We start from the raw sequence: 14,171 nt of genomic DNA on the forward strand, positions 1-14,171 counted from the left end.
AAATATATTAGAACACCTGACAGCACAGACACTGTTGAAAATTCCGTAAAGCCAGCAGGAGATTTCAAAACAATAAAACATCTGAAGAAAAGTTTATAGAACTTTGAATACAAATAAAACAAAACGATTAATGAACAACAGCATGAAAATAATGAGAATTTAAAGTAATTCAAATAAACCTCAGTCACTGCAAGAAAATGAGATACACAAACACTACGCATAGCAAATTCATTTATACAAATCCGGGGGTGGGGGGATCTTGCCAATTGTTACGAACACGTACGTCGCTGGGATTTTTTTTTTTTTTTGGGGGGGGGTAATTTTTTGTTTACTTTGTAGACTTTACAGCCCTATGTAACAGGTAACACCAAGAGATGTTCCTTCACGATCTGTGACGGAGGCAGGAAAAAATGGCGGGAACCCCGCCCCTCCCCGCTGCAGTCCCCAACCAGGTCGGCTCCCACCGCATAAAGGCCGCCGCGCGGCCCCACTCTCGCTACTCTCTCTCCCCGGCTCAGCAGCAGCAGCATGTCCGGCAGAGGCAAGGGCGGGAAGGGGCTCGGCAAGGGCGGCGCCAAGCGGCACCGCAAGGTGCTGCGCGACAACATCCAGGGCATCACCAAGCCGGCCATCCGGCGCCTGGCTCGGCGCGGCGGCGTGAAGCGCATCTCGGGGCTGATCTACGAGGAGACGCGCGGCGTGCTGAAGGTCTTCCTGGAGAACGTGATCCGCGACGCCGTCACCTACACGGAGCACGCCAAGAGGAAGACGGTGACGGCCATGGACGTGGTGTACGCCCTCAAGCGCCAGGGACGCACCCTCTACGGCTTCGGCGGCTAAAGCTTTCTGCTCCCCGACCATCTCGAGAACCCAAAGGCTCTTCTAAGAGCCACCCACTTAAACTGGAAAAGAGCTGTGTTGCTTCAAAGCTGGTAGAGGGAAAGTGAAGGTACTTAGAGCTTTGTTTCATTTAATTAGTCGTTTTTAACGTAAATAATGACAGCTCTTAAAAGGTGCTTAAGCACTTGATAATTAACTGTAGTGCTAATTTATTGGGGACTATTCGAGTTAAGTACATTAGGGAACATACAAAGCTATTGATTTTGGTATCAGCTTAATTAGAACCCAGCAACTCTAGGACTTTTTTTTTTTTTTTACTCTGAAGAACACGAGCTGAATAGCACAGCACTATAAACTTACGCTCCTGCTTTCATGGGGGGTGAGCTGACCTGGCTCAGAGGCAGGTACGCATCGCCCTGCGGGCATCTCTCGTCTGTATTTTTTCACTAATTGAGTAAGCAGTAGCAGAAGTAAATATGTATTGGTATTTAAATTACGTTAATCCCTGTACTGATGCTCGGGAGGTGGAAATGTACGGGCGCGGGGTGGAATGTATCACAGCTGGTCGCCCACTGACCTTCTCATAAAACTTTAAACAGCGGAATGATCCCAAGTCTGTCCTCTGAAGGTGCTTTTTAGGGAATTGTCCTTTATTCTTTACGCGTCCGATGTGTTAAAGCTTCGGAAGATTATTTTTCCAATTTAGGGCTGCCGAAGCCGGAGCAGTTCTCCGTATCCAGTGTCAGTACTAATCCTCCCTTCGCCCGAAAGCCCTTCTCTGGTTGGTCTGTGAGGATATCTCTCTTGGCTAGGACAAGCACAGCAGAAATATGCAGTGGGAAAAAAGGAAAGCTCACGGGCTAAAAAGTTTTGTACTTCAGCACGCAACAGCCTGGGAATCCTTCGTGTGCTGAAAGAAATTCCAAGTCGTTAAAAACACTATCCTTTGAATTACAGCATTTTTCACGTGCAATTCACCTCAGTGCAAAAGCATTTACCATACCAGCTACGGTGTTACTTTCTACTATTTCTAGATTGCAGTTATTCTATGTAAACACAAAACAAAAAAAAAAACAAAACAAAAAAAAACTCAAACAAAAAGGGAAAAAAACCTCCCTACAAGCCCCCTCCCCCCCAAAAAAACCCCCACCCCCCAAAAAAACTACCATCATCTACCCCCCTCCCCCGAAAAAAAGAAAAAACTCAAGCCCCAAAATACCGTTACAGGGATTCCTATTCAGGAAAACGTGTACAACACTTAATTTATTTTTCAAAACTCAAGTCTCAGTGACTTAGAATAAAAGAAACATCAGTCTTCTATGCATTCAGTACAATATAATTTACAATTAAACATTTCGTTTTGTACATTTTTCACTAAAGGTTTCCGTTTTCGAGATAGAGTATAAAAACTGCTGCAAAAAAATAACTATAAACCGAAAACGAGGGGGGAGGGTGAGTGCTGTTGGGCGGTCAGCGAAAAGGCGCGCTTTCGAGGCGCGGGCTTTTCGAATTTGAAAGTATCCAATAAGAACAGAGCAATGGTGCCAGCCAATCAGCGAGGGGAACATGCTATAAAAGCCGCCACCGCAACAGGCGCTCCTCAGTCCACGGCAGCGGCTCCCGGCGGCAGCGCGGTTCTCTGAGAGCGATGGCGCGCACGAAGCAGACGGCGCGTAAGTCGACGGGCGGGAAGGCGCCCCGCAAGCAGCTGGCCACCAAGGCGGCCCGCAAGAGCGCGCCGGCCACGGGCGGCGTGAAGAAGCCGCACCGGTACCGGCCCGGCACGGTGGCGCTGCGCGAGATCCGGCGCTACCAGAAGTCGACGGAGCTGCTGATCCGCAAGCTGCCCTTCCAGCGGCTGGTGCGGGAGATCGCGCAGGACTTCAAGACCGACCTGCGCTTCCAGAGCTCGGCCGTGATGGCGCTGCAGGAGGCGAGCGAGGCCTACCTGGTGGGGCTCTTCGAGGACACCAACCTCTGCGCCATCCACGCCAAGCGCGTCACCATCATGCCCAAGGACATCCAGCTGGCCCGCCGCATCCGCGGCGAGCGCGCCTGAGCCTCCTGCCGCAGCCCCTCCCCGCTTCCGGCAGAGCCCGCGGCAGCCCACACAGACCCAAAGGCTCTTTTAAGAGCCACTCCATGCGCAATTAAAAGAGCTGTAATACTTGGAATTTAATTGAGAGTGTGTGTTTTGCCACATTAAAACTAAGCATATTTGAAAACTGTACTGAGTATTCCCATAAATAATTTCTTCCAGTTATTGTATTAAACCCAGTCACTCGGCAGTCCCTGCTCACAGTTACATAAATCTGGTATGTTGCGACTTTGTTACTTTCATTTGCTATCGCTTTTGTGGTAGGTGCATTCCCCCCCCCCCCATTCCTCTTTCTCTTCAACGGCTTTACAAACACGGGAATTCCAGGCTGTCACATTTGTGACAGTTTTTTAGTCTTAAAATGTAAACAAGTACTTATGTCTGCATTGTGATGTTAAGATTAACTGTGAAATAGAAGAATCTGGGGTATAATGGAATTTGAACTCGATGGGGATTTAAAGCTGAAAATTCGATCTTTTGGGGGTATGAAGTAAAAATAGCTGTTCAAAGTCCATTTAACCTGTCATACCCAAGGTATACTGAAAAAATTTCACAAAAACCCCATTATTTTCCAAAATTACAGGGAAAGCATTAACAGCTTGTTTTATTGTGCAGAGTCTGTGCCTGTAAGTGTAACTTGAAAGGAGTTATATGTTTATAATTTTAAAATTAACTATATGTTTGGCTACATGCTGACTTCAGCAGGCTCCATCCTGATTGTAATTGTTCCACACTGGTGGAGTGCTACTAACCAAAACAACTTGCATTTTGAGCTGGGCACCACTTCGAGGTGTGGAAGCGTTCAAGGCCAGGGGCTTTGAGCAACCTGGTCTAGTGGAAGGTGTTGGCAGAGGTGTTGGGACTGGATGATCTCTAAGGCCCTTTCCAACCCAAACCATTCCGTGATTCTGTGAGGTTTGCAAAGGTTACAATGGCTAAAACCTCAGACTTGTTACAATTGTAAATAAATAGTGTGAGGTCACAGGTTGAACAAAAACCTTACTGGAACAGACACTGGTGCCTGCTTCTAGTGAACACCCAGGCTCTGTAAGGAGCCCTCCCTGATACCAGGCTGTGGAATCTGCTCTTAAAAGTGAATGAGGAAATTATTCGTCATGAGTGATAAGTAGTTAATATCTTGTCTGTGTTCCCAGGTCTTGTATTGGTGCTATCCAGCAAAACTGCTACAGACGACTGGGTAGGATCTTACAGTGTTAACAAGGTGGCACTTGTTAGAAATGAGACAGTTCCCCCAGTTAACAGTAAATATGTTCTAGGACAATTGAACCGGTAGAAACAAGGACTGAGGTTATGCTTTTGTCATCTGACCTTTAAGAGAACACAGAATTTTCATGACCTATCGTTTCAGCTCTTTACTTCCATTGCAACTTGGTTTCAAAATAAGGCTGTGAAGAACAACAAACTCATTTGGGGGGGCTCTGTGTGGAGGGAAAAAAAAAGGAGCAGGAAAAAAAAAAAAGAACCCCCCCAAACCATCCTTAATCCAGGCCGATTGCTACACTTGGCAAGTCTTTCCACCTCCTTTTCTCATCCATCTGAGCGCTGTCTCTGACAGATTGTGCCTATAATGCAGCAAGCACTTCGAAGAAAAAGCATGCAAATGGTGCCCAGAAGCCTCTGGTGACAAGAGGTGACAGCTCTGCCTTGTCATAGCTCCCTTCAGCACTACCCAGCACTTGGGACTGTTACACCCCAGGTACCAACTGTGACCTTTCACAGCTGGGGAGAAGACTGGAAGAGGTTTCCCAAAATTATGGTCAAAACTGCTATTACTCTGTTATGAATCTGAGGCCTAATTCTTAGCTTTCTATTTTAATTCTTAGGATGTTATGAGGCTGGTCACTCCTGTGTGCATGTCTCACAGAACTGAAGCAAAGTTGGGGCCTTGTAAGGAAGGTTGAAAGCTCTGTGCATCCATATATGCTGCCAGTATCTTCTGAAGAATCCTAGAAATCTGACAGCTCAGCATATTTTCTGTTGTGAACACAGATTTGTGAATCCTGCTGATTATGTTAATTTATTGTGAATAAGTGACGTTACACAGTTTGATTTAGTAGCAGTTTAGAAGTTACTTGTGGCAAATCGGAGGATTTGGTTGTGATATGTTAATAGCACCCAATCACCAGTCCATTAACAAAGTGGTTGGACAAAGTGGATCAAAACAGCGACTTAGTTAAAGATTCAAAGATGGCAAGGTTCACTCTATTACTACATGGAAGAAGTGCATAAAGGAAAATTAAGTTACACTGAGTTGGAATAATTCACAGAGAGACTGTGTATGCAAGGGATAAGGAGGACCCTCGCGTTGAGTCATGAGGCTCAGAATAGACCCCCTTGCTTTCTAAACTCCTTCTCAGAGAGGAGTCTAAGTGTGGCTGGGTCCAATCTTAGCCTCAGACTTGGTCAACAGTTTATGTGAATAAGGATAATGCAGCAGCGTAAGACTCACTTTGTAATTAAATCATATATCTACAGACTACTTAAACGGATTTACACATGCATACACGCAGACATGAATATATATATATAAAAATACATATATAAATATATATATATAATGGTATACCTGTTAGAAATTCCCCTCAAGTTCAGTGAAATATTCATGTCAAAAGTCTTGGCATTTCTCAACGGGTGAGGGTTGAGCCTTGAGGAGTGAAATGTTTCAGCCCAGGCGCCACCAACGATCTTTGCTAATGTACCTCTCTGATTTTAGCAAACTTTAAGAGTTTCCTAGCTCTGAGAGGCGTCCCACTCAGAGGGAGATGCTGGTGCAGCCTGCTGCAGTCCAGGAGAGCTCAAAGGGCCTCACTTAGGACTGCTGGTTTACAGGACGGTGAGATGATTGGCTTTAGACATCAGTAAATTTCCATCCGAGCCACAATCTGGGTCGGTAATTATTGGAATTCCAGTAATGATGATACTGCTCTGTTCCAAGGCTGTCAGGGGTAACTGATTGTTCTCGCTCTCTGCTTCAACCATGTAGGAGTTTCTGGTACAATTAAGGGGTGCCTAACTGACCAACTCACTACACAAGGTCACTGTCTGGCAGGAATTCCTGAGGTCATAATGCAGTTGAAGAGAGAAAAGGTGGGTGCAGACGCACCACCACATTTTCTGACTGCATAAAATCACAAAATCACTATCTGGGGAAGTGCAAGTTCAAAGACAAATACACGTACGCTCATTATGGCAAGAATACACAAAATTCCACTCCAAGATTTTTATAAAATCTTTTATATTAAAAATACTGCCCTCCTTCCCCCCCCCCCAAAAAAAAAAAAAAAAAAAACAACCCAAAACAAACCCTTAGGAAATGCATACCCTTTTTTCCTTTTTTGCACAGTTTTGTATTATCAATGGTAGCAAATCTGGACAAACTTGATAGATATTCCTGCGTACAATACTTTTCAATCCTAGTTTCCCGGCCTTTTTAGGTACGTTTCTCTGCTGTGAGAAAGAAGCCTCACGCACCCTGTGGCTTCAGCGTGGTCGTCTATCATTTTGAGGCCGGCCTCAAAACCCAACTTTTGAGACAGGTCTTCTTGCTCCCGGCGTTAACAAATGCAGGACCGAGACGGCGGCCCCCTTCAAAGCAGAGCGCCTGAGCCCGGTTCAACAGTGACGCCATCCCGGGGAGCTGCGGGCAGTTTCCGCTCCTGCCTCGACCCGGCCGGCAGCGCTTGAGGCGCCGGAGCCCGGGGCCGCCCCGCACACAGCCGCGTCCCGCCCCGTCCCCCTCCTCCCTCAAAGCTGTTTCGAGTCCGGCAGAGCCATGGCGATGTAAAAGCCTCCCTTCTGCCGGACGCCCTCTGCTCCCGCCCCCCCCCCCCAAATTTTGTCTCCCTTGCCCCGCCCAGTGTTCATACAGTGCCTGTTACTCCCCTTCCGTATTTGCAAAGCACCCTGGTGAACTGCAGAGCAGGAAGTTTAAAGCATTGTGGGGTTTATAAAAGAAGAGGGTTTATACGCAGGCAATGTAGTAAAACAAGAAACGAGAAAAAAAATGAGGGGGGAAAAAAACCCCGAAACACAAAAAGAGAAGCTGAGGACACAAAGTAACATGCTACAGCCTAGAAAAGAGTTAAGAAAACATTGTTATTCCTGAAGCGTGCCCGCCTAAAACCAGCGCTGCAGCTCTTTTAATTGCGCATGGAGTGGCTCTTAAAAGAGCCTTTGGGTCTGTGTGGGCTGCCGCGGGCTCTGCCGGAAGCGGGGAGGGGCTGCGGCAGGAGGCTCAGGCGCGCTCGCCGCGGATGCGGCGGGCCAGCTGGATGTCCTTGGGCATGATGGTGACGCGCTTGGCGTGGATGGCGCAGAGGTTGGTGTCCTCGAAGAGCCCCACCAGGTAGGCCTCGCTCGCCTCCTGCAGCGCCATCACGGCCGAGCTCTGGAAGCGCAGGTCGGTCTTGAAGTCCTGCGCGATCTCCCGCACCAGCCGCTGGAAGGGCAGCTTGCGGATCAGCAGCTCCGTCGACTTCTGGTAGCGCCGGATCTCGCGCAGCGCCACCGTGCCGGGCCGGTACCGGTGCGGCTTCTTCACGCCGCCCGTGGCCGGCGCGCTCTTGCGGGCCGCCTTGGTGGCCAGCTGCTTGCGGGGCGCCTTCCCGCCCGTCGACTTACGCGCCGTCTGCTTCGTGCGCGCCATCGCTCTCAGAGAACCGCGCTGCCGCCGGGAGCCGCTGCCGTGGACTGAGGAGCGCCCGTTGCGGTGGCGGCTTTTATAGCATGTTCCCCTCGCTGATTGGCTGGCTGTCTCCCACCCCACTCGTCGCAGGAGCGCGTCTTGGTGAAGCGAGGACGGGCTCCGAGGCGCGAATGCCACCGTGACCAATCACCGCCCTCTCTGGACGTGCGCTGTGCTGGGCCGGGCCCGCCTGCTGAGGAGCCCCGTGCAGTCCTCACTCAGGTCGGACCAGCCCGCCCGGCAGCTCCGGAGCTGCGGGTCCGCCTGCCCGCCCGCCGCTTGCTCGCGCGCTCAGCTGGGATGCGGGATTTATGCGCCGCGGAGGAACAGAAGAAGGGAGGAGGAGGGAGAAGCGGGCGAGAGCCGGGGAAGAGGGCTGGGAGCCAGACCGTGCTTGGGGCCACAGGCAGGGCCCCGCGGTTCGGGGGTGAGAACGCCGTGAAACGCTCCGGTTTGCTTCCCCCGGTCGCCCGCGGGAACGCTAACGGGGGTGGTGGGGGGTCCAGTCTGGAGCTTTTTGCTGAAAAAACTCAAACCACGGTCGTCTTGAACCGTCCGCACTTTCGAAGGTATCCCCGTTCCGCTAAAGTGCCTCACGGGGAAAAAAAGCAAGGCTATCCAGAACACACCGATTTTACGCATTTAAAGAGAACACCTACATCGTTTGTTCGTTGTTAAACCGCCCCCAAACGGGAAACGAAAATGAAGTGGGTTCCCCGGGGTATTTGTATAGGATTGTTAGCGTTCTCTGCTCTACTGAGGCAGCTGTAGAGCACATCGTTTACCCCAAAAGGTACATTCCGAGCTCCTGACAACAGACAGTGCTTTCACACTAGTACTGCTCTCCTCCCTGGGATGTATCCTAGATATCTAAGTAAAAACCACAACATCAGCTCCTTCACTGAAAAGGTGGGTGGCTCTTAAAAGAGCCTTTGGGTCTAGGAGCTCTGGCACAGAGTGCAGAGGCAGCTCACTTGGAGCTGGTGTACTTGGTGACAGCCTTGGTGCCCTCGGAGACGGCGTGCTTGGCCAGCTCGCCGGGCAGCAGGAGCCGCACGGCCGTCTGGATCTCCCGCGAGGTGATGGTGGAGCGCTTGTTGTAGTGCGCCAGGCGCGAGGCCTCGCCGGCGATGCGCTCGAAGATGTCGTTGACGAAGGAGTTCATGATGCCCATGGCCTTGGACGAGATGCCCGTGTCGGGGTGCACCTGCTTCAGCACCTTGTACACGTAGATCGAGTAGCTCTCCTTGCGGCTCTTCTTGCGCTTCTTGTCGCCCTTCTTCTGCGTCTTCGTCACCGCCTTCTTGGAGCCCTTCTTGGGCGCGGGGGCGGACTTGGCCGGCTCAGGCATCGCAGCGGACACGCGGCTCTCACTCAACAAGCACCAGAGAGTGAAAAGCACCGGGTAACGCCGCTACTCGCGGGAGCCCTTTTATAGCAGCGCTGCTCAAAGCAGAGCCGCATCGCCATTGGGTGGAAGTCCTCCTTCAGGTCGCCACGACGCGCTCGCCTTTGCTATTGGACACCTCTCGATTCGCGTTCCCATTGGCTGCCGGAACAGCACCGCCTTCCCAGCCTATCAGCGAGGGCGCCGCCGCTCCTCCCGAGCCGTATATAAGCGGGCCGGCGGGCGCGGCCGGGAGCAGGTCGTTGTTTATGCGGAGCTGTTGTTGGTGTCGTTAGGCTGAGCTGCTGCGATGTCGGGCCGCGGGAAGCAGGGCGGGAAGGCGCGTGCCAAGGCCAAGTCGCGCTCGTCGCGGGCCGGGCTGCAGTTCCCCGTGGGCCGCGTGCACCGGCTGCTGCGCAAGGGCAACTACGCGGAGCGGGTGGGCGCCGGCGCCCCGGTGTACCTGGCGGCCGTGCTGGAGTACCTGACGGCCGAGATCCTGGAGCTGGCGGGCAACGCGGCCCGCGACAACAAGAAGACGCGCATCATCCCGCGCCACCTGCAGCTGGCCATCCGCAACGACGAGGAGCTCAACAAGCTGCTGGGCAAGGTGACCATCGCGCAGGGCGGCGTGCTGCCCAACATCCAGGCCGTGCTGCTGCCCAAGAAGACCGACAGCCACAAGGCTAAAGCCAAGTGAACGCCGAAAAACAACGCCCGTGAAGCCTTTCCCAGAGAAACCCAAAGGCTCTTTTCAGAGCCACCCACTAGATCACTGAAGAGCTAAATTGCTTTAGGTGTGCGTGGAAAGGGATAGGAAATAGCAATTGTACTGTCTTTTACTAAACAAAGCTACACTAATGAATTACCTTTTTGAAATGCTAGGTTAGACCGTTTCTAAATGTATGGTTAATGCAGAGTTTCACGATTGGGGTCCTACAGTTTGACTTACAAGTGATAAACCTTTCCCCGCCCCATCCTATCTCATCGCCGAGCTGAACAAGCGTGTAGCAAGTGAAACCCGTCCCCGCCCCTCCCCTCTGCTTCCCTTCTCACGTAGCCGCGCACACGGATGCGGAAAAGAAAGCGTTAAGTACCGGCTACGAGACTCTGCTTAGAAACAAAGCGATGAGTTTTAAGTCCCCAAGTACTTACGCCGCCTTGAAGCGATGTCCATCCTCAAAGGAGCGAACGGCCGTCCCAGTGCTGCGGCGAGGCAGTGACCGGAGCAGCACCAAGGGCTGATCCCGAACCGGCGAAGCTCCTCCCCGTCACGGCGCGCGTTTTACGAGCCTCCGTACGGGGCAGCCTTGAAGGCTGTAAAGCTGTTTCCACCATTCACCCACAGTATAGAGACAACAGAAAAGTAAGAATATCCCCTGATCTCAGCCCTTTTTGAGAAAACTTGGGTGGCTCTTAAAAGAGCCGTTGGGTTTAAGCGCGGAGCAAGAGTTTTCTCCCACGGGGGTTTACTTCTTCTTGGGCGCCGCCTTCTTCGCCTTGGCTGCTTTTGGCTTTGCTGTTTTGGGCTTGGCAGCTTTGGGCTTCACTGCCTTCGCCTTGGCCGGGCTCTTCGCTGCTGCCACCGCCTTCTTGGGCTTGGCAGCCTTAGGCGCCTTCTTGGGGCTCTTGGCTGCTTTCTTGGCCGCGGCTGCCGCCGGCTTCTTCGCTTTCTTGGGGCTCTTCTTTGCTGTCACCGCCTTCTTGGGCTTCTTGGCAGCGCTGGCGGGCTTCTTGGCCGCCGGCTTCTTAGGCTTGGCCGCGGCCGTCCGCTTCTTGGGAGCTTTTTCCTTCACTTCTCCCGGCTTCTTGCTGAGGCGGAAGGAGCCGGAGGCGCCGGTGCCCTTGGTCTGCACCAGGGTGCCCTTGCTGACCAGGCTCTTGAGCCCCAGCTTGATGCGGCTGTTGTTCTTCTCCACATCGTAGCCGCCGGCGGCTAGCGCCTTCTTGAGCGCGGCGAGGGAGAGCCCCTTGCGCTCCTTGGAGGCGGACACGGCCTTGGTGATCAGCTCGGTGACGCTGGGGCCCGCCGGCTTGCGGGCTTTGGAGCCGCCCACCGCCTTCTTCGGCTTTTTAGCGGCGGCCTTGGCGGCGGCGGGGGCCGGAGCGGCGGCGGCGGGCGCTGCCTCAGCAGCCGGGGCAGGCGCGGTCTCGGACATGGCGATGCTCAGCGGGAGCGCAGCGGCTGCAGCAGCGGCGGCGGCGCCCCCATTTATAGCAGCGCGGCGGGCGCTGATTGGTGCGTTATCGAGCCCGCTCCGCCCCCCCCCGCCCCGCGCCCTGCCGCTCGGCTTGTGTTTCTTCCTCCTCAAAAAAGTGCCTTTTTCGTAAAAAAACCGTGACCGCGGCACCCCATTTCTTAGCCGTGTTGCTGGGGACAGAAGATACTTTTGCCCTGCGGCGTTTATTTTAGCTGAGAGTTAAAATGAGTTTCAGGGAAGCCAGTAATCCCTGAGTTTGGCGATTGAACGCAGAGCTTTACGATGATATTTTTATTTTTCCTTTTGAATTAAAGCTTTCCTTCTGACAGCACTGTCACAGTAGCAGCGGATTCATGTTCCTGAGACGGCTTTTTATCAACGTAGTGCAAAACGGAGGTAACCTCGAGGCCCTATCTTACCGTAAATTGGCTTTGAAAAGAAGCAAGTAACACAAAGTAGCCACTTAGCTCTGTATCTGGGTTATGAGTTGTTTCCCGTAACACGGCTTCGTCTCTTAAAAATAATGAAACCTTTGGACGTAGTGCCCTATTTAGCTCTACTCGGAGCTAATAAGAAGTAAAAGAAAGATGGTTTTCACCAGAAACATTAATGTGAAAACCAGCTCTGTTAAAGCAACAGGTACCTTCAACATCTCATAAGAAGATATAGCAGTTCTTTCACTGTTTCCCTCAGTCCTTGTATTAATATTTTGATGAACTATATTCCCATTTTTTTCTCCGAAATCCTTCTTTTAATTAAGCACAATAGGTAAACACATTCATCTGTATGCTCTTATTTTAAGATAGAGTTTATTTTTGTGATTACTTTTACACTGTATTTCAGGTGTTTTGTCAGCCAGAATCAGCGGTTGTGCAAAAAAAATCAAAATATGGTGTGCATGTTTTCTTTACAAAAAATAGGCTGCAGGCATTTCTTTAATAAAATAACATAAATCAAGTGGTTTAATCAAACAATTATGTCCTCAGAGCTGCCAAGATAAACTAGGGCATGGCTTTTTTCAACCCATAAGTTTTGTGATGTGGGATAAACTGAATATACATAAAATGATTTTTTCTTGGGATGAGTTGGGTAGAGGAGTGTCATGTTCAAAAATCTGTAGTACCATGTAGGAAAGAATAGGAGACCCTGGTAATTACTTCATATGATTGAAAACGCAGTCATTTGGCTTCTTTCACTTTTTCTTTTGATAATGTATTATCACACACTGTCTTGTGGAGTTTTGTTGATTGGGGAGCAGTTTTAAGAGCTTATCAGTGGTGCTGGTTTACCATGATGAAGGTGCACCTAAAGCATGAGAAATTGCCACAAGATGTGGTAGCATTTCAGAGGGGCTTTTGTCTAGAGAAGACAAACAGCAGAATAACATCACATGTGAGAGTATAAAAACAGAAGATCATGTGGATTTGGAGCCAACATCTGTATTGATAATAGCATCAATGGTGGTTTCACCTGCTGACCTCACTGTGGATTGTGGGTTGTGAACTACGTTGTCACAGACAGTAATATGTTGGGAATGACACATGCCATCCAGGAGAAATTTCTGGGTGTTAGTTCTGTAGCATACATATTTCTTTCAAATTCTGTATCTTACTCCCTTCTATTCACTTCTACCAAAGTCAGTCCGCTGGTAGCTTTACATTGAAATTATTTTGATCTTCTGCAAGTGCATATTCCTAGGTTTAGGCTAGGCCTCTATCCTTCTTCCAAACACCTGATGTAGCAGCACAGTCCTGGAGCAGTCTATATGCTCTCCTAAAAGCTCCTTTACCTAGTGCTCCAGTATTTTGACCACATATCTGGACTTTTTAATTTTGTTTATTACAATCATAGACAGTTAGTTTTAGGCTCAGCAAAGCAGGAAAGAGATAATGCAGATGTTATCAGGTAGAGTAGAGGAAGGAAGAAATCATTTTACAAGTGCCCTTTACTTCCATTAATTTAATGGGCAACCTTATTTAAAAAAAAAATCATTACTTATTGCAAATATCTTAACCTTTTTTTCCTGATATGAAGCTTTGTAAAATGATGTATTCAGTTAAAGACAGAACTACATCCACCTCCTATTTTTCCTTGTGTCCTGGTTTTGGCTGGAATAGAGCTAATTTTCTTCCTAGTAGCTGGCATAGTGCTGTGTTTTGGATTTAGGATGAGAAGAATGTGGATAACACACTGATGGTTTAGTTGTTGCTAAGTACTGCTTATGCTAGTCAAGGACTTTGCAGCTTCCCATGCTCTGCCAGGTACACAAGAAACTGGGAGGGGGCACAGCCAGAAGAGTTGATCCAAACTGACCAAAGGGCTATTCCATACCATATGATGTCATGCTCAGTATATAAACTGGGGGGAGTTGGCCAGGGAGCAGCGATCGCTGCTCAGGAACTGTCTGGGTATCGGTCGGCAGGTGGTGAGCAATTGCATTGTGTGTCACTTGCTTTGTATATTGTTGTTATCATTATTATGTTGTTATTATCATCATTATTATTTTACTTTATTTCAATTATTAAACTGTTCTTATCTCAACCCAGGAGTGTTTCTCACTCTTACTCCTCCGATTCTCTCCCCCATCCCATTGGGTTAGGGGGAGTGAGGGAGTGGCTGCGTGGTGCTCAGTTGTTGGCTGGGGCTAAACCACGACACCTTGAAACCATAGCCAAGCAAACAGAATATTTATTAAAAATAGAAAATATTTTTGGAAGGGTAGAATGTAGTGCTCGCAGTGGACTGCGATATTTGGATGTGACAGAAAATTTTCAGAACTTCGGGTAGAAATACAAGGACTCGTTTTTCTCCTACTCTCATGTTGGATAAATGCTTTCATGATGGTCCTTCTTTTGAGCCCGAGTGACTATAGAATCATAAAATCATAGAATTGTTTGTGTTGGAAGGGACCATCAAGATCATCTAGTCCAACCCTCTGCC

The 14,171-nt window shown here is 49.8% G+C and overlaps 6 protein-coding genes across 6 annotated transcripts; 3 read left to right on the forward strand and 3 right to left on the reverse strand.

Annotated features, from left to right (window-relative positions):
- Window positions 1-528: 528 nt before the first annotated feature.
- Window positions 529-876, forward strand: LOC104029225 (histone H4). Its single transcript, XM_009480484.2, has one exon. It carries the CDS (start codon window positions 529-531, stop codon window positions 838-840), a length of 312 nt encoding a protein of 103 aa, XP_009478759.2. The 3' UTR covers window positions 841-876.
- Window positions 877-2,488: 1,612 nt separating this feature from the next.
- On the forward strand, window positions 2,489-2,901 carry LOC142594920 (histone H3). The gene has a single exon (XM_075721376.1). It carries the CDS (start codon window positions 2,489-2,491, stop codon window positions 2,897-2,899), a length of 411 nt encoding a protein of 136 aa, XP_075577491.1. The 3' UTR covers window positions 2,900-2,901.
- A 3,844-nt stretch (window positions 2,902-6,745) lies between these two features.
- Window positions 6,746-7,604, reverse strand: LOC142597191 (histone H3). Its single transcript, XM_075728044.1, has one exon. It carries the CDS (start codon window positions 7,602-7,604, stop codon window positions 7,194-7,196), a length of 411 nt encoding a protein of 136 aa, XP_075584159.1. The 3' UTR covers window positions 6,746-7,193.
- A 1,009-nt stretch (window positions 7,605-8,613) lies between these two features.
- Window positions 8,614-9,013, reverse strand: LOC142597193 (histone H2B 1/2/3/4/6). Its single transcript, XM_075728071.1, has one exon. The coding sequence runs from the start codon at window positions 8,992-8,994 to the stop codon at window positions 8,614-8,616; it is 381 nt and encodes a 126-aa protein (XP_075584186.1). The 5' UTR covers window positions 8,995-9,013.
- Window positions 9,014-9,340: 327 nt separating this feature from the next.
- Window positions 9,341-9,950, forward strand: LOC142597192 (histone H2A-IV). The gene has a single exon (XM_075728055.1). It carries the CDS (start codon window positions 9,341-9,343, stop codon window positions 9,728-9,730), a length of 390 nt encoding a protein of 129 aa, XP_075584170.1. The 3' UTR covers window positions 9,731-9,950.
- A 335-nt stretch (window positions 9,951-10,285) lies between these two features.
- LOC142597189 (histone H1.11L-like) lies at window positions 10,286-11,189 on the reverse strand. The gene has a single exon (XM_075728031.1). The coding sequence runs from the start codon at window positions 11,187-11,189 to the stop codon at window positions 10,500-10,502; it is 690 nt and encodes a 229-aa protein (XP_075584146.1). The 3' UTR covers window positions 10,286-10,499.
- Window positions 11,190-14,171: the final 2,982 nt, after the last annotated feature.

Source organism: Pelecanus crispus, chromosome 1 (assembly GCF_030463565.1).
Source record: "Pelecanus crispus isolate bPelCri1 chromosome 1, bPelCri1.pri, whole genome shotgun sequence".
In the NCBI taxonomy this organism is placed as follows: Eukaryota; Metazoa; Chordata; class Aves; order Pelecaniformes; family Pelecanidae; genus Pelecanus; species Pelecanus crispus.